A 27,726-nucleotide genomic window follows, 5' to 3' on the forward strand; every position below is an offset into this window, starting at 1 on the left:
GGACAAAGCCAAGCCGCCCTTACTGATGACGTCACCACGTCAAATCGAGTTGCGCCTTGTCTACGCTGATCTGAAGCAGGTCACACCAGGACAGAGCGGAATTTCGCTGTGCCTAGCAACCGGCTGCCATGCAGCTAGCCTTGTATAATGGTGAACGTGCAGAGCTAGGGGAAACAAGGACGGCGGTCTCAAGGACAGCAATTTGAATACATTCAGAGTGGCAAGCTTTCCATATATTCTGGACATGCTCACTCCCGTCTTTTGGTTGCTGCTTCTTCTGGCTAGCACGCTCGACCCAATCGTCGCTGGCATTGTGATTTCTGTGTGTCAACATGACAAGCAGGTGACGACTAGCTTTGCTGTGCCAAATTTTGCACGACTTGGTGCAAACTTACCGCAGTTGAACTTCTTTTTTTTTTGTTTTCATTGTGTCTGGGTTTGACTGGTGAAAGCTGTCACGTGTTATTACTTCGTGTCAGCCTTACAAAATGTATCAGCATCATCTCATGTGATTTGGTTGATCTAATAAGATGGCATGCCCAGTCCACATAGTTTAGTACATTTTAAAACTTTCACGAAACCAGCAATAGCACTGAAATGTTCAGCGAAGCATATATGAAAGTAATTTACGGTATGGGAAATTTATATATGTCTGACGACAGTAGTTGGAACCATCTTTGCACTGTGAACTTCTCGTATTTCTAGGCTGGACTTTGCCCCACGGTCATGATCTTTAAAGGGGCCCTGAAACACTTTTTTGAGTAACCATAGAATTCACTGGGAGGCATATTACCTCACAAATTGAACGCCGCAACAGTTTTAAAAATCTGTCCAGTACGAGCGGAATTGCAAAGATTTGTCGCACGCTTTAATCACATTCTCTCTTCTCTTGTCCCTACGGAAGTGCTGGAAGATGAGCAGGGAGGGATGGGAGGGGCAAACAAAGAACACTACTTGTGCCTCGTGACCTTGAGCATTTTTCCTTTTTTTTTCTTCAAAAACGCGGCTTTTTCAGTGCAATCGCACGCACATGCGTGGACAAGTGACGGCCTCTTGCAGCGACTTCTGTTACAACCGAGTGCGCCATGTTCAAATCAGTCAATGGTTAATAGGTGGGCCTATTGGGCTTAATTTCATGATTTGTTGAGAGAAAAGAAAGCTATTTTTAGCTGACTTTGATAATTTATTGTGAATTCCAGGCCGCGTGCATCGCTATAATGTTTGGCTCGCGTGTTGTCGGAAGCCTCTACTACCGATCGGCAGCGTTTTCTCACCATGCTCAAAAAGTGTTGCAGGGCTCCTTTAAAATTTCGGCTTCTGCATTTTTTAACTGTTACATCTATATAGCAGCACGCTGAAACAGTGACTGTACCAGCCACCACAAAGCAGTGTTGCCTCCTTTCTTCTCTGGAGCTTCGCCTTACGTCTTCATATTATTGCGATAGCAGTTATATGGACACTCTCAGCTGGATTTTGCCGTCGGCATCGACATCGGCGTCACTCACCGTATATGTATACGTATTTATATATATATTAATATTCAAAGAAGAAAAATAATCCACAAAAATACTGCGGAGTACGAAATCAAACTTGTCGCCTCTGAAGTGTGAGTGCGAGGCGTTAACCACTGATCTACGAAAGAGCATTTCCATCAACGTTCGAACGGCAAGCTATTCATATCTACCCCTTACCACTGGTGACGGCCATTTCAGGGGAACTGTTATGTTTTCAGCATTACCAACAAGATGGCGCAATGAGTGCGCGATGCCACATTGTCACGACGCAGTGGCGCGCGCTCTCATTTCCCACGCACACTTTGCCCTGCGGAGAGAAGGAGGGTGGACGCTCACTCGCACGCCCTTATCTCGCGGTGGGAAGGATCGTACGTCTTGGCTGGCTTTGGGCTTTCACTAGAACGATTCTGTTGTAATTACCGGGCGCACAAATGTCACTGCCATTGTTACACATTCTTCGTTTGCGAAAAGGTTTCAGACAGAGCGAAGTAACAACTAAGACGCTTATTCGCGTCCATCTGTGCCTGTGAGTACATTTGGTGCGTCATTTGTGCGTGAGAAACACTGGGCACATTTCAGTCTGCTTGCCAATCTGTGCATGGCGTTCCAATTTGTTGCTATCACGTTATTTCTTCGTCTTTGCGGCAAAGCTGTGACTTACTTAAGTATTCCACCTTCTCCGAAACTTCATCTTACCTTAATATAGTACGCTTGCCAATTGGGTCTTCTCTAGCCTTCGCTGCCAAACAGAATGCAGATTCCGCACAAGATTACATTTCAGTCACAGGGGATGTATTTGTGCTGAATTGACCATGTTCTGGAGCATCGCATGACATTCGCTGGGTGAGCGCATTTCGCACCACGTGACATTCCCCTTGTAGTCCCGACAGAAACATTTGCCATGGACTTAGTACTTAGGCAGATCAGGAGGAGCTTCAGGCACATTAGAGAGGGATTCCCTGGTACCCAATATTAACAGGACAGAGTTAAGCGACAATCAGCTGTAACCATGTTGTCATAATGTATTTATCAGCACTTCTGTCACTGGGTCGATAGTTGCCTGCTAGTGAACTGTGTTTGTTAAATACAAAATTGCACTCCCAATTTTTTCATGATAAGTTTGTCATTTGCGGAATTCTTTTCTCAAAGCCCTAAGTTTTGACATTGCTTTCAGCATCGTGCCTATCGATATACTTTCTACTGCAGGCTTACGCACAGTTTGTTGTGTAGCCGGGTTGTACGAGCAGTTCAGTTTTACTGCACAGATATTCGTGCAGACCTGTTGCGGATTCTTGATATGTCACTAAATTGTGAACTCCTGTAGCGGCTGATCTTACCTTTGTAAATGGTTAGTTTATCAGCAAAGGGAAATACTTTAGGTGGTGGACACACTCATGTTATAGCAATACTCAACGCAGTTTTACCAGATTGAGTAGCATTTGTCTGGAAGATGCAATCTGTATATGGTGGTGCTTTTAAAGATGGCTTACTAAAGCCAAGTGCCTAAGAAATTCTTTTTTTTTTTTTTGCATCTGTGTGACCTTTGTTTGAAACTGGCTTACATAGTCCGTCTCTGTTGTCATTTGTACTTGACCATTTTTTTTTTACCTGTTAAAGTGACCAGCTTCCCCGTGTCATAATATTGCCAAGACTGTACTTGAGCTCATTTTTTGCAAAAATACAGTATGACTGCCTACAATGGCTATCAACTTTGTCCAAAGGCCAAAGAGAATAAGTGACTTTAGAGACCACTGTTATGCAGAGTGTCTGCTCTAGAAAGCTAAAATTTGTAAGCTTTCATTGGTAAAAAAAATACGGCCACGATTCAATGATAGCACAATGTCTAATGTTACAATTTTGCTTGATATAAGTGCATAAAAAATGGTTTAAAGCAAAAAACAAATGCTAACCAACTCATCTGCTTCCAAGTGTTGATGAACAGTTTGAGGATTGCCAGCACTAAAACTTTATTCTGTGAGCAAAGATCTTTCAAACTTCAGAAGTCCTGGCTTACTAACATAGCGGTGGCACTATCAGGGAATTTAGATTCTAGTAGAACAATTTGAAAATGTACTTTTGATATTTTATGTGGCTGAGATGATTGTGTAAACAATATATTTAATTAATTATTTCATAAAATGCCATGGCTCAGTGTGTTCTGTGATCAGCATACGTAGCATGGAAGTTTTGCAGTAATACTTTTATTTTTTTATTCTCTCAAGGTTTGCTCTTCGAGGAGCTCGGCAATCACGCGGTCTCTCAAAAGGCGAGGAATCGGGACGAATCACCACAGCAAGTTGCCTCACACCTGACAGAGCCCGATCATGCGAATGGGGATGGTGAAAAAACGAAGTCGCTGAGGTCCATGAAGTCTCCAGTGAAGTGCAAGTCATCGTTGGCAGATGGCTCGAAGCCATCATTGTCTGACAGGGTGCAAAAGTCAACCTCTTTTTCGAAGCTGTGCACGAGGTTAAGGTCCTCCCGCATTTTTAGAGAAACAACTCACGATTACATGTACGAGTCACCACAAGCAGGTGATCGAAAAGAGTTGCACAAAGATGCAGCATTCACAACGGTCAGCCCGAAGCCTTCTTGGAGTGACCAACCACAAGAATCATCGGTGTTTTCAAAATTGTGCGAGAGGTTCAAATCTTACGGCATCCTCAAGGACGCAGGTGGCGAACAAGATCAGGTTGTTCCTGAAAGTCGTTCGACCTTCAGGAATGTTTATGAAGGACTGCAGGCTGAACGCCGAAGGCGTGCATTAGGTGGCAGCACACAAGAACATCTTGGCTGCGTAAAAACTGTCGGTGCTTTGTCGTCAAGTGGAGGTCAGGCATTCAACGTAAAGCAGGAGAACGATCATCCCGAAGCTGTCACAACAACTTGTTGTGGCGATGAAGACATGATAAACAGGCTTACAGCAACCATCGCAGGATGTAAAGATTCAAGAGGCGATGTTTTGTGCGAACCAGACGAGCCACATGTGGAGGAGGGCACCCCGTCTGCAGACGAGACAATCTTGGGAGATGATAAGTCAAGTAATGCACGTGAAAAGGCACCTCTTTTAGCTAAGAACAACAAACATCCGCACAGCTCGGGGAAGAGTGGAAACTCCACCAATTCGCCAAGGCGCGGAAGGAAAAATGCTGCTCTCAAAAGGCATTCAAGCGAAGAGCCCGAAGACAAAAAACCACTGGGTGAGGACGCTGTAGCCACAGGCGAACAGATCGAGAGAAAAAAAGCAAAATTGAGTAAGAGCCCCTACTTCAAGGCAGCAGGCCATTCTTTAGGTATCAGGATTGGATCTAGGCCCTGGGTGCCCCCACGGTCACCGTACAACCTCGTGCAAGAAAAGCTGTATCAGGATCCCTGGAAAGTCCTGATAGCAACTATATTCCTCAATCGCACTACAGGTAAAGTGTTAACATTATTCAGTGCATTATGTAACTGCTCTAAATGCTTATTTGAGAAAGTACACTGACAACTCATTATAGTAAAGTCGCATTTTACATGAAAATATGTTCATTATACAGTCAAGCCTGCTTATAACGAACCTGAGCGTGACGCGGCATCCATTCGCTGTATCCCGAAAATCGTAGTAAATGAAACACAGCTTTTTAAAAAAGTTGCGAGTGAAAACACTAACTTTTTGCCCCTTACAGTCCGTGATGCACGTGTTTCGAAGAGCAGAAGCGATAAGGGCGGTCTCGAGTTCGTTTAAAATGGCAGGGTGCTCGTTTGCCGAGGCCCGTGGCATAAGCTGCACTAAGCACTGGCTCCAAAGTATCGTCGTTCTAGCAATCAGATTCCTCCAAAGCGCTCTCGTTATGTACTTCATTCACAATGCCCTAATCCATGCACGATTCTGCAGTGTCGGCATCATCATCGGCCGTAATGAAACCATCCCAACAGATGTCCCACTCGCTCTCCCAGGTCGGAGTCGACGACGCGCTGCCACAAATTACCGCCGCAGTTCGGAAGCTTCCGGCTCGGCATCGGGCTCGACGTCGACAAAGTCGGCCTCGCAAGAACAGTTTCGTGCGTATGTAGCCGTCACCGCCGCGCACGAAATATTCACCATCTTTACAGCTGAATACCGGGACACCCGAAGCGGCAAGTTGGCTGCCAGGTGGTCGAGAGCTATGAGCAAGCGCTTCAAAACGCGGCATTTAACGCGCGGATTTTGCTCAAGCCAAACGGTCACACTTCCGACGTTTTGTTGAGCAGCAGGAAAAAGCGTGCTAGTCCTCCCGTCGGCCATCATGACCACACACGCACACCAAGTGCGAGTAAGACGGGCACACACGACACACATGTCAGAACGCGTGGAACAGCTCTGGGCTAGTTTCCAGCCAGCAAACGAAACTGATTCGAGCCAGCGTGGTGGGCGTCCCGGAGCGGCGGAGACGGGCAAAGGGGTTGCGATCAAGAGAGGAGAGCAGACTTGCGAGAGAACGGCAAGGAGTTGCGATAAAAAGAAGGGAGGATGCGGCGGGAGGGCAACCTTGAAAACCAAAACACACAGGAAGAAGGCAGGTTGGGTAGCTTGCTTGAAAGGTCCGCGAAGCTCGCACGTAGAAAAACTTGGAAAGAGTGCCTGCGTGCGCAGAAGTCAAAGCATGTCCACCTGGATCGGTGCGCGCGGCGGTGTTAGAAAAATCGGCGGCTGTGGTTAAAAAATTTATTTGTTGCGCCAGCAAGTTTGTGTGGCCTCACGAACTTCGATATTTCGCGATTTGTTCCGGGCAAATTAACAGCCGTCTTCGCGCTTTCGCATGCACGCGGAAAGCATGCTGAGCCGAGTGCGAAGTGAGCGAAAACAAGTCTTAAACACGAAACGAATCACAAATTATCAGAGTCGGTGGGGTAGCGTATGCGCGTGCACTAGACGCAGACTATCGGATATAGTCGGTGGCCGACCATGTTGGCAAATGGTCTGTTCACTCCATGCCGGCGGCGCCAACGACACTACCAGCGATCAAACACAGGGTAGATGGCCGACCGGTCTTCGAAAGATCGGTGAAAGTGTGAAAACACGGGCCTTGTCTGGCGATGCGGGGTGCTCAGAGTAGCGGGGGGACAAAGGACAAAAGGGCGCGTAACAAAAAGAAGTCGGGGCATGGAGGAAGGAAACAGCTTTCCTTCCTCCATGAGTTGGGGAGAGCGACAACTAGAGGGTCGCGAAGGCAGGGTCGGTGTTCAACAATAAGAATATATGGGCACCTCGCCGATGCCTGATCGGTGGCCGATATTGGTTTCCCGGGAATTCAGCAGACCGCTGACTTCGTTCACTGTAACCGATCAGCGGCGCTCGGAGAAGTTCGTTGTAAGTGCAATTTTGTGTCATTGAACCAATGTATATTTTCACGGTCACGTGGATATTATTGGTTTTAAGTGAAAATTCGTTTTAAGTGGGGACGTTATATGTGGACTCGACTGTAATAGAAAATTTGTTATAAATGTGTATTCATAACACTGTATCTATTGCAAAACCAGTCTTCCTTTGCTTCGTTGGAACCAATATTTTGTTATATCCGAGTTTGTTACATAAAGGTTTGAGTGTATTAGGATAACAGAGAGCTGAGCTAGTGGGTAAGTATTCATATTAAAAGACTTGGTGTGCAAAAAAAGACTTTACTTTACTGTAACTTCTTTCTTGTGTCTGTGTTTGCATGCGCAGCTTTTTGAAATTCCGAGAGAACCACTGCACAGCTGCAATTCGGACTCTCAAGTCTTCCAACAAAAATCTGCACTGTGCTTAGCTAAGTCTGTGGATCTGTAGAAGCTGTAACACAAATATAAAATTCATATGTTCAACTAATTGCCACACTGCTTGCACATGACAGTGGTCTGTTCGTGGTAGATACCATGCACTAGCCATTGATCTAGCTGAACTGTTTTATGGAAAAATCTCTGCTAAGTTTAGAGATATGTATGTGTAGGATTAGAATTTGTGTATACAGACCCTGATTGCTTGAAACAGCCTGCAAAATTCTGTATTATGTGGTGTATGGTTATGCAAGTAATGATTTCATGTCCTCCACTTATTTTTTGCACCACCCTAGTTGTTTCTTACATAACCTTAATGAAACCCAAATGACAATGAAGCCGAAGGAGGTATTGCAGCAATTATGGTGTAATTGTGAAGCAGTTAAAGTGGGCGAAGGGAGACTTGCTGTCAGTAGCAGCCAAGCCTACAACCTTTGGATAATGCATCCAGTACTCTGCCAATTTAGCCACAGTTGTAATTGTGGACGTACACCTGGGAGTGTTAGCCAGTGCTATTTGTAGCCATGACAGCGAGTGCGGAACGCTCTTTCTTTCCAGCTGGCATCACATAGCAGGTGAATTTTTTCAAGCTGGCAGCTAACCAATACATCCTTGCATACTTGTCTTGGCTTCTTGGCTTCATTGTCACTTGGTTTTCGTGAAGGTTGTATCTAACAAAAAACAAAAACAAGTCTTCTGTAAAAAAAAAATTCTCCCCTTGCTCTTTTTTTTTACATAAAAGTATTGGCAACCTACTCTCATGTGAATTTTCGTTAGATTGTACCGACAGTGCAGCGTTATATGCTGACATGTTTCTGTAGCCTGAAGAGCACAGCAGTGTAACTGCAAGTCGCCATCACGTGCTAGAGATTCGTGTGACGCGAGCAAAAGCTTAGTTTAACATCATAACACCTTTGCATAGATGTCACTATTTTGCCAGTGCCAGTGTGCTTGACGTGTGCCTCTGTAGTCAATAACTTATGTCATGCCGCTTTGTGGTTCTCTCCATTGTACCAGCAGTATCAGTACGGTGAGAACCAGAGCCAAACAGCAACGCGCCACTATACCAGTGACGAAAAAGCCTTGGAGCAGAAGTGTACAGTGTCGCTGAAGTAGTAGATGTTTTGACCTGCCAGTATATAACACAGCCACTGACGTTACGCATGATCTTCGTGCTCAGGTCACATGACTCTTGCGTTGTGACGCCAACTTAAAGGTCTACTGCTGTGGTCCTTAGGATTCAAAAGAAAAACATGTGTCACGTCCTGCTATACAAACATCAACGAAAGAGAGCTTTAAAGAATATATAGAGGCTTAATGCCATCAGCAGTGACCAAACATAATTCAATTTGAATGTCAGTTGTATCTTTTTTTTTTAATATGTTGGAATGTATGCAAATCATGTTTGCATGGATTGAAATATTTGTAACATGATCTGGCACAGCCAAGGCCTAGTCCACAGAACTGCTGCTTGTAAAAATGTACTAGTGAGTGCTGAGGGAAACTTCATGTTAGGAAATGTTTTACAGACTTATTTCCACCTCAAAGAGACCTGGCTAGGATGTATTACATGAGGCCCGGGTCACACCCTCTGGCTTATACTCTTTATTTTTAAATACCTTTGTTAGGTGGTACTGAAAACAAGTAATAAGTGCAGAGCCGAACCACGAGATTGAAGTAACTAGAAGAATAAGAATGGGGTTAAGCACATTTGGCAAGCACTCTAAAATCATGATTGGTGGATTGCCACTATACCTCAAGAAGAAGGTATATAACAGCTGCATCTTGCCAGTACTTACCTAAGGAGCAGAAGCCTGGAGGCTTACAAAGAGGGTTCAGCTTAAATTGAAGACAACGCAGCCAGCAATGAAGAGAGAAATAATAGGTGTAACCTTAAGAGACAAGAGAAGAGCCCAGTTGATCCGGGAACAAACGGGGGTTAAGGATATCATAGCTGAAACCAAGAAGAGGAAATGGAAATGGGCCGGGCATGTAGTGCATAGATATAACCGCTGGTCATTATATAACCGCTGGCATAGATATAACCGCTGGAGGATAACCGCTGGTCATTAAGGATCACAGACTGGATTCCCAGAGAATGCAAGCGGGTTAGGGGGAGACAGAAGGTTAGGTGGGCAGATGAGATTAAGAAGTTAGCGGGTATAAATTGGCAGCAGCAAGCACAGGACCGAGTTGACTAGCGGAACATGGTAGAGGCATTTGTCCTGCAGTGGACGTAGTCAGGATGATGATGATGATGATTACTGTTGGCCAGTGTGAACATAGGAACTCTCACAACTGAAAGAGAATCAGAGCCACATTCAGTCTCACCACAGAAAGGTGAGCCACATCACAGAAAGGTGATGCAACATAATCAAGCACTAACAATTTACTAAAACGTTGAATCGACATGTGACAAGCTACAGTTGGGTTGTTGTTGGCACACCGTGCTGACTGCCAGAGCTTACCAATGTTTGACAGAACTGCCAATGCTCCTTCCTTAAGCTTAACATTGCGAACAGCGCCGTCACAAAATTGACAAGAAATTCTACACAAAATATTTTTAAATGACTGCATCACTAAGCCATTAACTAGTGCTAATGACAATTGAAGAGCTTGCTTTTTTGTTTGTTTCATGAAATGTGCATTTTGGTGTTGTACTTTTATTGCTGTGTATGTAATCCTCTGATTGCCTCAATTATAGCGCATCATATGACCTAACTGTCAGCACTTTTTGTGGTGCTCTACCTCTCTGTGTAATGTTGTTTTTGCTAGCTCAACAGATTTTCGTGTTGACATTACAGGCAAGGCAGCCATTCCTGTATTGTGGCAGTTCCTCGATCTCTATCCAACTGCGCACGCTGTCGTCAATGCGAACTCCGAAGACATTGCAAACCTGCTGCAGCCACTTGGTTTGCACAGGAAGCGTGCAGACATCATACAGAAGTTCTCCGGTCAGTACAACCACTCTTTTTGTTATTTCATGCATGCACAGCCATATCAGTTTGCAAGATGGCTGTTAATACATCACACCCATTTGTCACCGCTATCTAGACATGTGCGGGTACCTTTATTAGTGGCCACTGCTAGCCTTGAAGAATTACCATGAGCTTTCCGCAGAAAGAGGGAAAAAAAATCTTTGGCAGCAAGTGACACTCCATAATACTTGAATGCAAAACTTGCTCCACACTTGGTAATACATTAAGTTTTAGAATTGTGGACCAAAATTCTTGAAAGACAGTGTGAGTTGCAGTGTGAGAAACAAAAACATGCATTGAACTGCCGTGACAGTCATTCTAATGCACAGTTCATCCCTACCTGAAGCTGTCCGCACCTCATGTGGTGTTGCATCACCTCTGAAAACAGTTACTTTTGACAGAGTGACGATTCCATGTGATGGTGTAATCATATGGCGTCACGATGCCTTCATAATGACATCACCTATTCCTGCAATCCGTTGCATCATTGTGGCATTACATGTCATCATTTATGGTCATGCGGGTCTTTGTACCACTTCAGTCACATGCTGTGCTTTGTTGAAGAGACTGCTCAACGACACACCTAATGAGGTTGCGGCGGTGAGCAACCTCGCAAACTCGTGAAGTCTCGGTTTTCCCAGAGAGAGAGAGTGATTTGGACACGACCGCCACGATCAGAAGTATTTTAATAACTGAATCGAACGGCAGTGCGCGCAGGCTCATCGCTGCGGCCTTGTGCAAGAGCAAGCGGCTCGCCTTCTTTGCAATTGTGATGCAGCTGCCGCTACTGAGGCCTCCCTTCCCTAGAAAGGAGGAAAATCTGACAAACGATCAGAACTCCAGGAGGCATGATATGTCCTGGGTGTGGCATAGAAAGGCAGTGATCCAGAATGCGGTAGTGTTACATCGGTTACATTGCGTGACGGCGGGGCTGATGGCAACGTTTCTTTGAAGAATGCAGGCTTGAGTTGTTCAAGAGTGATTGTGTCAGACTGGCTGTTGAAGTTGATGTCAAATGTTGACGAATGATGCTCCAAAACTTCATATGAGTTGGAGTAGCGTGGTTGTTGTAGCACAGTTGCGCACGAAAACGTTTGTAGCTGAGGTGAGCTGCAGGGACATGTAAGAAGCTCGCGCTTCGTGCGGGTGTGTAGACACAGCGCGTATCTGCTGAAAGATGTTTAGCAGTTCAGAAACGTTGCGTCTGAAGAGTGGCACAAGTTTTTTTGGCTGGGGGATAAAAATAAGTTGCATGGCAGGCGTAGTGAACTGCCGTAGACCAGCTCTGGGACATGAGCAGCTCAGGTCGTTTTTGATGGCAGCTCTGAGGCCAAGCAAGACGAGTGGTAGTGGGACGATCCTCTTCTGTGGTGATTTATGTGCCATGAGGGCACATAAATCACCACAGAAGAGAATCGGATGCCAGGGAGGACTTCAGAAGACTAGCCCATTTGTTTGTTGGTAGTAAGAGGCCATGCGGAGGCATGTCTCGAGAAACTTGAGGAGTTCGTTGAAGAGCGCCGAATCAAACTGCCGGCCGCGATCGGTGACTATAATAGATGGGCAGCTGAACCTTGAGCGCCATGTCGACATGAAGCTTGCCACAACTGTAGCACTGATATGTCGGCGATGGGTGTAGCTTTTGGTAACCGTGTACAGCGGTCGATGCATGTCAGTATATAGCTGTAGCTCTTGGAAGGTGGGAGAGGGCCACTGGAAATTTTCGGCGCTTCTTGCTTCACCTGTGCCGCTTGCCGACCGCTGCAGTGGACCCACTCTGCTGTTCTAGTACACTCTAGTTACATGAACTCCTGCGGAAGCAGAAGGATGACAGCTTTCACAAATCATAAGAAAGAATTGCGGCATCGCCACCAATTCTCAGTGTTGCTGCAGGAAAGTTGCATCTGTGTGAGCTTTCCAGGTGCTCGTTTGCTTCAATTTGGGTGCACTTAGGAAAGGCCAGGTGGTTAAAATTGGTCTGGAGCTCTCTATTATGTCCTTTGGCAACATTATATTGTGATTAAAGTACAAAAAGCACCACAATATTTGAAGAGTAATAAAACTATAGGTGCAGCAAAGCACCCATTGGATGATAAACCTCTAAGATTTCAACGCTCTCAGGTGCGAATGTACATTTCTTTGTCATTTGGAGAAGCAGCCGAGGTACACCAGGTAAGCTGTATCTTCCAGCTCTGTTTGTAAAGGGAGCAGTTCTCTATTAGTATTGTGGTTCAATAAAACAGATCATGTCTTCTTTTTTACTTCAATTCCCTGCGTAAAAAGCAACATTTTTGTTGCAAGAAAGTTCACAAGATGGAGGAAGTTTCATGTGACCTCATCGGTCTCGGTGGGCTTTGGATTGTCAATTAATCTGTCCTCACACTGCAATCTGTTGACCTCCTAGATAGCTCGGACAGCAGAACAACAAGCCCAAAAGAACATTAGCTATTGGCTCATATTTTGGACCAAGATGAATTCTTATTCATTATGGAAGTTTTTTTTTTATCTGTGAAATTGATCAAGACCTTCTTGTAGCCTTGCGCTGGGAATGGGTGGTAACCATCTTTTTTCTCTTTCATGAACTTTGTTTGATGAATTTGTACGCCGTCCTTATTGAGTCAGCACATGCACGCCTTATGCCAGAAGCATTTTGCAACTGATAATGATCTAACTATGAGGGCACGATTTCTCTGCAGAGGAGTATCTCACCAAAGAATGGCGCTACCCGGATGAGCTCCATGGCATAGGGAAGTATGGCAACGACTCGTACCGCATCTTCTGCGTCAACGAATGGAGGAAGGTGAGGCAATATCATATCTGTTGTGACCTAGTGTATTAAAACACCTTGCGTGCAGTTGTGGCCTTTATTTTAACTATAAAGGTCTCTTTTATGGAAGTAACAGTGCTGCAGTGGCATGATGGTTACAATGCTTGATGGCCGATCAGAAAGTCATGGGTTTGATTCTGGTTGCATTGGTAGTATTGGTCACATTGGTCGCATTACAGTGGGGGCAAAAAACTAGAGAAATGCATTGTGTGATGTCGCGTGCATTAAAAAAAAAACGATGGACCATCTCCCTGAAGGCAACCCTGATGGGATGCGAAGCAGCAGTGGTGCGCACAGCGCTGACCCGGTTGAAACGGGCATCGACACAGGTGCTGGAAGAATGATTTAAAGCAAAGCCTGGTGTAGCGTTTACTCGAGTAAACGTTTGTTTAAAACGCATGGACGCGGCAGGCGGGTCATGTTGAAGACGCTTGCGCTCGGCTTTCTTGGCTCGCGTCTATTGGTGTTACCCGCACACTATCTGCATATTGTCACGATGAGTCACAAGTACTGGGGGGATTTATTGAACAACCGGGTGGCTAGCTCTAGGACGATGCGTCAGTCGGGGCTGGCTCTCGAGCAGAGAAGAACGCGATCTTCTTTTTTCCTCCAGATTTAGAGCCGCTCTTGCTGCCAACCCACTACGTGCTGGCGGCATTATCCCCCCTTCCGAAAAGAAAAAAAAAAACAAGTACCAAAAAGAGGAAAGGAAAGTACATAGCAGCACCGCGATGGTACTACATAGGCACGTGAAAAAAAAATGGAAATTCGGATGAAGTGAAAGTAAAAATTGAAGAGCGTGCCTACATAGGAAACGTCAATGACCGAGAAAGTAAGGTCACAAAATAAACAAAAAACACAAAGAACGCTGTACGGTAAAGGAAAAGTTACGAACAACGCGCAATAAATGGCTTCATGCGCAACACATGAACGACGTCCGGCATCAGCCGTGTCCTGCTCCGTCCATGGGGTGTTGAGTCCGGAACCACTTCGTAGTTCACGTCACTGACGCGGCGTAACACTTTATATGGGCCAAAGTACCGGCTCAGCAACTTTTCACTAAGGCCACGGCGGCGGACGGGCGTCCACACCCAAACTTGATCTCCGGGGCTGTAAAACACTTCTCTGTGGCGGGTATTATAGCGTCGTGCGTCTGCCTGCTGTTGCTGGCCGATGTGCAGTCGCGCGAGCTGCCGGGCTTCCTCGGCACGCTCTGCGAATTCTTCGGCGTCTGTTGCCAACTCGTCTTCGTCCTGACACGGTAGCATTGAGTCTAGCATGGTCTGCACTTCGCGGCTGTAGAGAAGCCAAAATGGCGTGAATCGCGTGGTCTCTTGCACGGCGGTATTATATGCGAAGGTCACGTAAGGTTAGATCCGGTCCCATGTTTTGTCCCTCTGTCCGTTATTACACTGGAAAGAGCACCGTGTCGTAACACGATGTGGCGCATGAAAAATTGTGCTACCTCAGAAGCCGTGGCTCGTGGGATCGCCTGGGTTTCAGCGTAGCGTGTCAAATAGTCGGTCGCGACGATCACCCATTTGTTGCTGTCCGCAGACATAGGAAAAGGCCCGAGAATGTCCATGCCGACTTGGTCGAACGGCGTGCAGGGTGCTTCAATGGGCTGAAGCAAACCAGCTGGCTTAACAGATGGTTGCTTTCGGCGCTGACATTCCCGACAGCTCTTCACGTACTTCTTGACGCTTGCCGAAAGTCCTGGCCAATAGTACCTCTCACTCACTCTGGCAAGTGTTCGTGAGTAGCCCAGATTACCGGATGTGGGTTCGTCATGGCAAGCGAAGAGGACGTCGTCTCGCATGTCTCGAGGAACCACCAGGAGGTAGGCACGGTTGTTCGAACGAGCGTTCTTCTTGTACAGCACACCATCTCGAAGGCAGGACGGCAACGAGCGGAATAAATGACGTGGTATGACTGTGTCCTGGCCCTCTAAATGATCGATGATCGGACGAATCTCTGCGTCATCCCGCTGCCGTTTACTCAAGTCTGATGAGCTAATGGCGCCCAGGAAGCCTTCGTCTTCCTCTGCTTCCTGACTGCCGACATGAAGGGGCGCGCGTGACAGTGTGTCAGCGTCTTCATGCTTACGGCCGGACTTATGGACGATGGTGACGTAAAATTCCTGCAGCCCCAAGCTCCACCGTGCTAGCCGTCCTGAAGGGTCGCGCAGGCTTGCCAACCAGCAGAGGGCGTGGTGGTCCGTCACTATCTTGAAGGGACGACCATAAAGGTACGGGCGGAACTTGGTGATTGCCCACACGACTGCGAGTCACTCTTTCTCCGTAGTGGAATAATTCGCCTCAGCACGCGATAGAGAGCGGCTGGCGTAGGCTATCACTCTTTCGATGTCTTCTTGACGCTGAACGAGCACTGCACCGAGCCCAATGTTACTAGCGTCGGTATGGACCTCCGTGTCAGCATCATCGTCGAAATGAGCGAGAACGGGCGCTGATTGCATGCGCTGTCGCAGCTCATCAAAAGCTGCTTGTTGCTCGTTTTCCCAGACAAACGGTGTGTCGTCTCTTGTGAGACGAGTCAGAGGTTCTGCTATCTGTGAAAAGCCATGAATGAATCGGCGATAGTAGGCGCACAAACCAAGGAAGCGCCGGACGGCTTTCTTATCGACAGGAGCTGGTAATTCGGCAACAGCGGCAAGCTTGTCCGGATCGGGACGGATTCCTTCGGCGCTAACTACATGTCCAAGAAACTTTAGTTCTTTATAGCCGAAGTGGCACTTCTGTGGCTTTCGTGTGAGGTCCGCCGATCGGATAGCCTCCAGCATGCTGCGCAGGCGCTGAAGGTGCTGCTCGAACGTGGCAGAGAAGACCACCACATCGTCAAGGTAGACAAGACAAGTCTGCCACTTCAGCCCTGTGAGGACAGTGTCCATCATTCGCTGGAAAGTCGCCGGCGCTGAACACAAGCCGAAAGGGAGTACTCGAAATTGGTATAGGCCGTCTGGAGTCACGAAGGCTGTCTTTTCGCGGTCTCGCTGATCTACCTCGATTTGCCAGTACCCGCTTTTAAGATCGAGAGAAGTGAAATAATGGGCATGACGAAGTCTATCTAGCGAATCGTCGATACGCGGTAGCGGGTACACATCCTTTTTGGTCACGTTGTTAAGCTTTCGGTAATCGACGCAGAAGCGTAGCGACCCGTCCTTCTTTTTGACAAGCACGACTGGAGATGACCACGGGCTGTTGGATGGTTCGATAACGCCATCGTCAAGCATCTCGCGAACTTGCAAACGTATCGCTTCACGTTCTTTAGCCGACACGCGGTAGGGGTGCTGGTGTATTGGGTGTGCGTCCTCGTACGTGATGATCCTGTGTTGAGTGATGGACGTCTGGCGGATCTTCGAGCAACTTGCGAAGCAAGACCTGTACTCGAACAAGAGCGCTCGCAGCGCAGTCTGGTTATCGGTGGACAGATCAGGATTGATGTCAATGTTGCTCATTGATGTGTCTGCGTTATCCACTACTTCTGACGTGAGACAGTTGGTTACGTTTGCTACTTCGTGGGCAAACGCTATCGAAGTGCCACGGAAAAGGTGTCGATGCTCATTGCTAAAGTTGGTAACGAGCAATTCAGATCGGCCGTCGCGAACGTGTATTACACTTCTCGCTACACATATGCCTTGCTGCAGGAGGTGTTCTAAATTTGTCTCGGCCACCACATCGCCAACGCTCAAACCACAGCATGTTACGTCGACTAGAACACTGGCTCGGGGAGGAAGCGTCACGCTCTGTTCAGAAATACGGAGTACGTCGACACGCATTTCGTCATCCTGCACGTTGATTGCTCGCTGGGCTGAGAACGTGACGCGGCGCTCTTGCAGATCAATGATAGCTCCATTTTCCTGTAGAAAATCAACTCCCAGAATGACGTCACGGGAGCATTCACGTAGAACAAGGCAGCTTGCTACGAATGTGTACCCTTGAATCTGTACTCTAGTTGTGCAGGCACCCAGTGGAGTAACGACATGGCCACCAGCTGTCCGAATCTGCGAGTTATGCCATGGTGTGATTACTTTCTTCAGCTGCGTTGTCAGTTTCCCGCTCAGTATGGAATAGTCTGCGCCGGTGTCCACTAACGCATTAACTACACAACCATCAATTGTTACTGCTATGTCGAGTGAAAGCCGGCTATCCTTTGCAGCAGCAGGTGATGTCGGACCAGTTTCTGTATTGTTCTGCGTCAATAGGAGGTCTTCAGCGCTTCGACGTTCAGCGACCCCGCCCCCAGAGGTCGCTTCGGCTAGTTTTCCCGGCGGGGGCTGGGAGATCGTGCGGTAGAATACCGCTGGGGCGTTGATGAAAATCGCCTCGGTGATGGCGAGCGCGACTGGCGCCCGGCAGATGGTGGTGCATGCTGCTGGGAGAGGTAGTTTTGGATGTCGCGTGGTCTCTGACCGTAACGGGGTGGCGGCGAGTACGCAGAGAAGCCGCGAAGCCCAAGACGGCGATATGGGCGCTGGCGGTACAAGTGATCAGCTTCTCCGCAGTGAAAGCACAGAGGCCGGCGATCAGGTGTGCGCCAAACATCAGACTTACGAGGAGACGTGCGCCGATCGTCGATGTACTGAACTGGTTGCACTGAACGATGGGCGACAGAAGCACCAGGGACAAAGGGCAGGGGCGGTGGCATGTACGTGCCTTCGTAGTACAATATGTGCTGCGCTGACTGTAGTGAAACAGCAGGAACAGGATGGACGAATAATGGCGGCGTTGCAGCAGGGCGTTTCAAGGCTTCCGTGTAGGTTGTCTCACGGCGGTATTCAGCAGGAGCTGGCACAGCTGTATCACGAGACAAGGTGTCCCGGAGGGCCTGGTGCAGCTCATCCTTGATCACAGTCGCAATAGAGTTGACTGTAGGATGAGGTGTTACACCAGCCTTTTGTAACTCTTCACGTACTACATCACGGATGAGTTCACGTAGACAGTCGTTGTTGGTTCTAGTGGCGGTGAAAATGTCGGCAGTAGACATGCCACTGACTCTCCTGTCGTATTGGTTGGATCGCTGCTGCAGTATTTTTTCCATTGTCTTGGCCTCGGACAAGAACTCCGCGACCGTCTTCGGAGGACTTCGCACGAGGCCGGCAAAAAGCTGGTCCTTGACACCGCGCATCAAGTGACGCAACTTCTTGTCCTCAGTCATTCTTGAATCGGCCCGTCGGAAGAGGCGCGTCATGTCTTCGACGTACGCGGTCACAGTTTCGTTTGGCGACTGGACGCGGGCAAGAATAGCTCGTTCAGCTCTTTCTTGGCGGTCAGTGCTGGCATATGTCTGCAGAAGTCTACGAGAGAATTCGGGCCACGTCGTCAGCTGCTCCTCCCGATTTTGATACCACGTGCGAGCCCCGTCTTCGAGATAGAAGTAGACACGACCCAGTTTCGCCGCGTCGTCCCACTGATTCAAGTTGGCTACGCGCTCGAAGTCCGCCAACCAGTCCTCAACGTCTTCGCGCTCCGTACCATGGAACGTCGGCGGTGCCCGTGGGCTTTCCAACGTATAGCGGTTCGGCGCCGTGCTTCCCGTGCCGGTTGCCAAGGTTTGTACCGAAGTGCTGGTCATGTTTGTTGACGTGGTGGGAGCAGTATCGTTGACTTCCGGAGGCAATCCCCTGATTCGGCGGCTGGTCCGATGCACGGGAGTGTTGACTGGCACTGGACTCGTATTACGGCTTCCTGGGGGGGTCTGCAGCATCCGTGAGGCTACCCAGCACCTTCCACCAGTTTGTCACGATGAGTCACAAGTACTGGGGGGATTTATTGAACAACCGGGTGGCTAGCTCTAGGACAATGCGTCAGTCGGGGCTGGCTCTCGAGCAGAGAAGAACGCGATCTTCTTTTTTCCTCCAGATTTAGAGCCGCTCTTGCTGCCAACCCACTACGTGCTGGCGGCAATATTGAATGTGATCGGTGTTTTTGACTCGCACCTCGTCGGTCTCTCTGGTTTTCCACTGCCGACGCTTGTGTTCAGCTTCCCTGGCTCACGCCTCATCAGTGTTGACGTCGCCATTCGCGAATGCGATTAGCTTCGCTAAGCCTCGCAACGCCGGCGACAGCTGGAAAAGGTACGCGCACACTCACACTAGCGGGAAGCATGCCGCGACGGCGTCCCGCTTGACGGCGTGATCACGCAGCAAGCAGCGGTGCACTGTCCACATTGTTGGCGCGGCGAGATTCTCGAGGGGCACGCGCACCATCTGGCTCACGGTTTCTTCTCTCCGACAGATGGAGAGAGGTGGCGCGGTTGAGATGATACCCACGTGAGAAATGGGCTCGAGCATTGCGAGCAGTTGAGAGGGCAAAGGGAGAGAAAGCTGACACATGGCGAGCGTGCGATAGGGGAGGAAGAAAGATGTCACCGCGCACAGTTAGGAGGGCGCGAGCTACTTGGCACCACTCCAACGCCTGCGGCGAGCGGAGCAGTGCGGACGGAGGGACAGCGTTACACAAGCTAGTCAAAAAGCTGCTTCTCATCTAAAAACCTCAGGTGTCCAAAATTGTTCGTACTCCTCCACTGCAGCATCTGTTCTAGCCTGAATTGCTCTGTTGTGTCAAACACCATACACCAATCATCTATCATTAACCAGCTCTCCCAGCTTTTGAAATTAGGAAAAAACAACAATATTATCATTATTCATTAATCATTATTATCAGTATAATTTGTTTTAGCCAGAGTGATGGGCAAGAGGTAACGAGGCCTGCTACTCTCAAAATGGTAAGGGTTGGGTTAGAGTAGGGTAGGCTGCAGAAAAGTGCCTAGAGAAACTCAAAGAACTTACAATTAATAGATCTCAATGGGGGTGATATGCTCATGTCACCGGCAGTTGTCAGTGACTTAACAGTACTTGAAAAAACTACAGGTTTTCCCTCTCACTTTAATCCAAGTGCCAGACTAAATAATCTGCACGCCATTGAAATAATCTGAGCGCCGAGCTATTTAATCCACGTGCCAAACATTTAATCCAAGCGCCAACATATTTAATCCAAGCGCCAACTCACTCAGGCCGCGTGCCATTGAGTTTAATCCAAGTGCCACCGTGTTTAATCCAATTGCCAATGACTTTAATTCAGGTGCCAGTCAGTTTAATCCATGTGCTAGAAACACACAGTTAGCCACTATATATAGTATAAATGTCAGAATAACGTAAACATGGCGTCACAGCAAGAACTTTTCCCTCGGCTATACATGGTAGCGCTTATGAAATGAAGTGCGCAGTGCGACTTCCCCTTAACATTTTGGTGTCATAGCTTCAAAATAAAAAAAAAACAGTCAGTAGTAATTGCATTTATGGGTACTTGAATGTATTTGCTCATAGAGTCCATGTTAGTCTTTATTGCATTGCTACTGCTTCATTCCGGTTAACCATCTACACCATCGCATATGCATAGACTCGTGTCGTCTGCTGAGCAGGCGACATTTGGCTACTTATGCGCTGAGGCTACCACAGTCATCTGCTCAGCCCAGGGAGAACAGTGACCGACAGATGATATTCATTCGTTCTTGAAATCAGAAATAACCACTTAAAAATACCAAACTTGCATTTATTCGGGTTCATGTGGAAATAAGTTGTTATAAAAGCATCAAAGCAGATAGTCCGATTTTCATGTAACAGACGACGCTTAGTGTAGCTGAAGCGTGTTTACTTGAAACGTGTGTTTTCATACGGGAACATTTGCAGACGAAGAGAGAACTTTGCTTAAAGTCACGGCTGGACGCAAACGAGGACCACACTTTAAGAACCCCGACGAACCTCGTCGAAAAAACAGCAGAGTATCGGTGGTCGATAGGGCTAGAATTGTGGACGTTTACAGGCGTGGCGGTGACCTAAAGCAACTGGCCGACGCTCTAGGCATCAACATTAAAACAGCAAGATGGATTGCCGCTACCGACAGAGGAACATCAAAGCATAGCGGGGGTTGAAAAAGGAAGTTTGGAGATGACGTCGTGAGTACTTTGAGACAAATTGTTGACGAAAACTGTACATTTACATTGAAGCAAATAAAGGAGGCCCTGGAGAAAGAAATGCCAGGAGTAACAATCAGTGCAAGCACAGTCGACCGCTTGCTGGATGCCCACTGCTACTCGATGAAGCTAGTGACGCAGAGGCCCACAGATCGCAACCGTTACGATATCAAGCACAGCCGCATGCTGTATGCCCAATGGCTGCAGTCTGATGGACCACGTGTTTGCCGCTTCTATTTGGATGAGACTAACTTCAATATCTGGTGTTCCAGGAACTTCGGCAGGGCAGCTAAAGGACAACCAGCTGTGCACATGACCACAACGACAAAGGGAGTGGACTTGAACATTATAGCATGCATGTCCGCAAATGGAGTTATTCACTGGACTGTGGTGGACAAAGTTCATTGGGTTGTTTTTAATGACTTCCTCAGTGATGTTTCGGCCCGCGTAGAACGTGATGAGCCAAATACCGAAGCTGTATTCATTTTTGATAATGCACCTGCTCACGCTCGAGCAGAACAGGCGGCTTTGGCTAACTTCATGTACTCTATTAAGCGCCTGACAGCGTACAGTCCCTTCTTTAACCCTATAGAAGAAGCCTTCTCGAAATTCAAGTCACACGTGAAGGCCTACCTGCGCGAACTTCGTAATTTAGTTTTAGTGACACCGCAAGGCATGACGAAAAAGGAGCACAGGCGTTCTTTGCTGCTGGATGCGGCTCGCCACTCCATGCAACAAATACAGCGCTTGGACTGCGCGACCTTTGATCGGCACGATTTCTCTTTCGTGCCTGCCGCTTTGCATGAAGATGACTTGTGAACATCCGTCTCCGAGTCCTATGAGACAGTTCTGTTTTAATAAATACACTAACCTGTGCCTATGTTGCATTTCATGAATAATTAGTAGTAATCACTCTTGTTTTCCTGTATATGTATATGTATGTATGTACGCACACACGCGCGCACACACACACACACACACACACACACACACATATATATATATAGAATTGACGAAGGCCGGACCCCGGCCGAAACGTAGGAGCAATAAATGTTTTCGCACGTTTGTCCGCTCAAGCCAATTTCCATATATATATATATATATATATATATATATATATATATATATATATATATATATATATATATATATATATATATATATATATATATATATATATATATATATATATATATAAATATACATAGTGTGTGTGTGTGTGTGTGTGTGTGTAGAGATAGAGAGGGGGGACAGAACACATAATTTAGTGATTGCACTGAATCCGCAAGCTTCCAATGTGCGATGAGAGGCATAATGCCGCGCAAAAAAAAAGACGTACACACAAAAAAAGAAAGCTAGGCCCAAGGTCAGTTGCATGTTATTATCATTTTGTTTCCTCTGTGTTCGTTTCATCGCATTCGTCAAGTACGTCACAAAACTAACAAGCTAAACGAACAATCAGTACTGTTCGTATCATCGGAGTCATTTAACTTTGTTTGAATAAAAAATAAAAGCATACATTAATGTAAAATAAAACTTTTATTGCCACATCAGGATGATCAGTTTACGTTTTATGTTCACTACAGGAAAAAAACATTGGAATTATCTCTAATTCACAGTGCGTGCCGCGCGACGGCTTCCTAATTTCTTGATTATGTAGCTGTCTTTGACCCACCACTGCCCGCGACCATGCTTTTAATCTCCTAGTATGCGTTCCGGCACTCCAATAAACATGACCTATCCTGGTCATGTAATGTTGTAGTGTGTACCAAAGCTAATTATGAGCTTCAGTGACGGATACTGAATTTCATTGCACTGTGAAATATTCGGTAACATGTTCTTGTGTTTTCTTTCACTTTCATTAAAATTATTCCACCTGGGCCAAGCACTCTTTATACAAACTTGCGCATAGCAAAGTATAAGCACTCCAAACATGGCTTAAGCGAACCATGGCAGTAATTTTTTTCAAGAATACTATCGGCGAATACAACTAATAATAATTTATTCTACCTTTCGACTATTGTCTTTTATACTGTAGGAACTGCATTTCAATTGCACTGCCGTTTTTACGCCCCGTAATCTGGTTTTTGTGCGTGGATTAAACTGACTGGCACCTGAATTAAAGGCATTGGCAATTGGATTAAACACGGTGGCACTTGGATTAAACTCAATGGCACGCAGCCTGAGTGAGTTGGCGCTTGGATTAAATATGTTGGCGCTTGGATTAAATGTTTGGCACATGGATTAAATAGCTCGGCGTTCAGATTATTTCAATGGCGTGCAGATTATTTAGGCTGGCACTTGGATTAAAGTGAGCGGGAAAACCTGTAGATAAGCAAGGATAGTTATTCACTTAACTGTCATCAACTATCTTTGCCTCACATTAGCACCCTTGTGCAGTGTTAGATTATATTTTCTAGGCTTGTGCGAATAGTGAATTTCAGGTTCGAAGTGAATTCAAAGCGATTAGTGGTCTTGGTCAAATAATTTCAAATCAAATTCAAACAGTATATATCACACTAATAAAAATGGGCATATGTGTCATGACCTTAGCTAACCTGCACATTATTTTTTTTTAATTTGGAAGAAGACCTGTGCAAATGCCTTTTTTTTAAGAAAGTGGAAACAACATTAAATAGTAGCAAAATTTTACTTTCAGTAGAATGCAGATGATAAAATGTAAAATATGTTAGGTTTTAAAAATCACTTAGAGAACACAAGCTGGTGCAACAATCTTTAAAACAAAAAAGTCGCGGCATATCCACGGAGCGAAAGATGATGAGTGGGGCAAAGCGGCCGTCCATCTGTCCACTCGTCTGTCTGTTTGTCCATCCGCTCCCATCACATTAGAGCACGCATCGAATGGACACTTCACCCTACTCATTATCATTCGCTCCGTGGACATTCTGTGAATTTCTTATTATAACAGCGCCATATATCCTATTCAATCGTCAACTATACGAAAACCACTAATGCCATCTAGTGATACTATTTCCAAGGACATATGCACACAACACCATCTAGCGAGCAATTCTTAAAACTAACTGAAAGTGGCTACTTCAAAATGCAACGAGGGAACGACCCACACCCTAAGGAGCTTCGTCCCTAAAACAATGATAAAATGGGGGGGTAATATGATCATTTTACATTGAAGTGAGGCTTCACGCAATGCAAATTTTTCCTGGATAGGCATTTTCACGGTTTGGCATTTTTTCACTGCAGTGAAATTACTTTTACAAATGGTGTCATCACAATTATTATGTATTTAGATGCTTTTACGGCTTAGCATCTTTCCAGTGATGTGAAAGCACTTTGCAGGTCATTACATGTGAGCTGATTTTCACCTAAATAGGTCGTTTCATGGTTTAGCACCCCTCCACTGCAGTGAAACCACCTGTACGAATGATTAGATGTGGAACATGTACACTTGTTCGTTTATTTCAAATAATTCAAATTCAGCTCGAAGCAGATTTGAATACCTTAATATTAAATCGAATATTTGAATGCTTCGAAAATTCGCGAAAGCCTAGTGTTTGGTCAGCAACCTTTTCCTTACATGTACGCTGGACAAGATTGTGTGGCCAGAATTAATGCAACACTCCAGTGGGTAGGAATGTTCATAAACTACGCTTGCTTCTCTCCATTTTCATTGTAGTGGTATTGTGATGCAATTGTGAATCATTCCTACTTTAGACAATGTTTAGTGAACTTAAAGCTGAACCGTTAGGGTTCCCCGCAATTTCTGCTTTTACATAGCACTACTTCTTGTTCGACAGCCTGTGGTATACCAGCAAGTGACCAGTATTTTTTTTCCCGTAGCATACAGACTCCAAGGGGAGTGTGAATGCAGTCACACTCATTATCTTCTTAGACATCTAGATTGCAGAAACCATCTTCACTTACCATATCAAGTTTTTTCTCTTCTTTATGTCCTTCTATACAACTTTATTGGCATGGCATTTGTATGTCCTTCTTATTTGATGCTGCCCTATTTTATTTTTGAGCTTTGACTAAGACACAAATCACTCCTCTTGTGATGACGTTTATCGGAGCAGAGAAGTCGCAACGAGGTCGCAACGGAAAGTGGGCGTACGGCAAGTCTGGCAAAGGCGGCACAAACTCTCGCGCAAGCAGAGCACGGGCTTTTCGTTGTCTTTCGAAGGCGCATACGCGTTGGTGCGTATGCTCCACTACAATACCCCCGGGGTGAAGGTTAGCCATCGTGGCGACTCAGGGAGTAGGCACAATGAGGAGGTCGTAGTAGGGCTTGAGGCGGTCGACGTGTACGGTCTCGCGTCCTCGACGGCGCAAATCTGGTGATTGTGTTAATGGCTCGATGATGTAATTCACCGGGGAGGTCGCGTCAATGACACGGTACGGACCATGGTACCGGGCCAGAAGTTTAGAAGACAGGCCAGGAACGTGCGGGGGCACCCAAAGCCACACAGGGGAGCCAGCACGAAATGTAGGAGCTATGCAGTGAGCGTCGTCGTGTCGAGTCTTTTGTAGGCCTTGAGCCTCACTTGTCAGAGACCGAGCCAACTGACGGCAGTCTTCAGCGTATCTGGTGACTTCCGAAAGCGGGGAGCACTCAGATGCATTAGGGCGGTACGGTAGTATAGTGTCGAGTGGGTGGGAAGGTTCGCGGCCGTACAATAGAAAAAACGGGGAAAAACCGGTAGTCGCTTGCGTCGCGGTGTTATAAGTGAAGGTAACAAAGGGCAGTACAGCGTCCCAGTTAGTGTCGTCGGAGGAGGTGTACATCCTCAGCATGTCGCCAAGTGTGCGGTTGAACCGGTCAGTAAGACCATTTGTCTGTGGATGGTATGCGGTACATTTCCGATGGATAATGTTGCTGTAAGGAATGGACACAAAAGTGCTGTGTTTAGGTACGATTTGTGGCTCAAAGGACTTGCAAGCGCCGAGGAACGCCAAACCGAAACTAAAGAAGACGAGCGGAGGGCAGGTGGCACGAAGGCGATAACAAGAAATGGAAAAGAAGAGGAGAAGAAGAAGGAACGTGGAAAAGCGAGCTCGAGCGTGGAGGCCACGAAGGCAGACGAAGCAGTGCGCCGCTCGAGAGGACGAGTTACTGGGAGCGTTCTTGAGCCGGACGTGGGACCCGTACGTGTCGGCCAGGTCGAGCTCCGGCGTGTTCGTTCGGGGTCGAGTCCGCCGGCCTGTTCAAGGTGCAAGGACGGGGCCTGCTGAACGGCTCCTGCCTGGGTGCAGTGGCCGGGAGCAGGTTCGTGGCGAGGCCTACCGGGCGTGGTCCTCGTGAGCCGGGGCCTGACCCTGAACCTCAGGAGTTGCGACCCTGACTGCTGGCCGCGACGTCTGACTAAACGGCGCTGCACACGGTAGCGCATCCGTGTGCCGTCAGCCGTTCCAGCCGCTCCAGCCGTGCCACCTTTGCCTTCGCGCACGTCGACGATCGCATCATGTCGGGACGACGGGGACCCAAACTGTGAGGCAGCGTTTTTCTCTTGCGAACTGAGAACTCTACGCGCTGGACTCGGAGTAAGCGTAGCCGCGAGCTCTCCGCATGCTAGAGGTCTGACTCTCGTACATGTTGCGTGACGCGTGGCGTGTAGGGTTGGACATATAGTTTTATTTTCACCTGCCACTTCGTTCTCTAGTGTATAATATAACGCTTCTTTTGTTCGCATCCATTGTTGATGTTAATCCTTTTTCGTCCGCTATAAACAAACACAGTGACGAACGTCCTTAACCATCACAATTTCTGGCGTCCGCGAGACAGGACTAAGCTCTCGCCTTACATCTGAGAGCCTCACGTTGTTTGTGTGTGGCGGACGAGAATGGACGACAAGAGGAAGCTAGTTGAGCTAGGGAAGGAGATGGGGCTGAGTGGTGAGGCTTTGCTGGCATGGGTGAGCGCTGAGGAAAAAGAAATGAGGGACCAGAGAGCGAAAGATCGAGAGGAGGCACGGCTAGCAGCACAGGTGGAGCATGAGCGTGAAATGGCTCGCATGGAGGCAGAAAGGCTCCTGCTCGAGGAGCGACGTCGTGTCGCAGAAGCGCAGCGGCCGAGCACGAGTTCTGCGGACGATAGTATGGGTGGTGGTCAGAGTTTTCGCAGCCCACACAAAATGATTCCGCCCTACAATGAGAGTAGGGACGAACTGGATGCGTACATCCAGAGATTTGAGAGGGTTGCCATGAGCCAAGGCTGGCCAACCGACAAGTGGGCCCTGTCACTGAGCTTGTGTCTAACGGGTGAAGCCTTGACCGTGGTAGGACGGATGTCTGCAGAAGACTCTACGGACTACGCAAAGCTCAAGCAGACGCTCCTCCAGCGGTTCCGTTATACAGAGGAGGGATACCGCACGAAGTTTAGGGATGCCCGGCCCGAGAATACTGAGACAGGTCGACAGTTCGCGGGACGTCTCTGTGGATACTTCGACCATTGGCAGGAGCTGGCGAAGACTCCCAAAACATATGATGCACTGCGAGACAAGATGGTGTCCGAGCAATTCCTCAGGCGGTGTGACGAGAAGTTGGCTGTCTTCTTGAAGGAGCGAGGATGTCATAACCTGGACACGTTGGCAACGACGGCTGATCAATATTTGGAAGCTCAGGGAATTGTGAATCTCGCTAGAGGAAAAGACGAAAAAGGGAAACC

At 47.3% G+C, this 27,726-nt stretch overlaps 1 protein-coding gene across 1 annotated transcript in view; it reads left to right on the forward strand.

The window, feature by feature from the left end:
- The window catches only part of LOC142791688 (uncharacterized), a 99,962-nt gene that overhangs the window by 54,665 nt on the left and 17,571 nt on the right, over nt 1–27,726 (forward strand). Inside the window, exons 5-7 of the mRNA XM_075885529.1 lie at nt 3,737–4,930; nt 10,091–10,240; nt 12,961–13,064. Coding sequence (XP_075741644.1) covers nt 3,737–4,930; nt 10,091–10,240; nt 12,961–13,064 — 1,448 coding nt within the window. The remainder of the gene's footprint in view (nt 1–3,736; nt 4,931–10,090; nt 10,241–12,960; nt 13,065–27,726) is intronic.

This window comes from Rhipicephalus microplus, unplaced genomic scaffold, assembly GCF_043290135.1.
Source record: "Rhipicephalus microplus isolate Deutch F79 unplaced genomic scaffold, USDA_Rmic scaffold_182, whole genome shotgun sequence".
Classification (NCBI taxonomy): domain Eukaryota; kingdom Metazoa; phylum Arthropoda; class Arachnida; order Ixodida; family Ixodidae; genus Rhipicephalus; species Rhipicephalus microplus.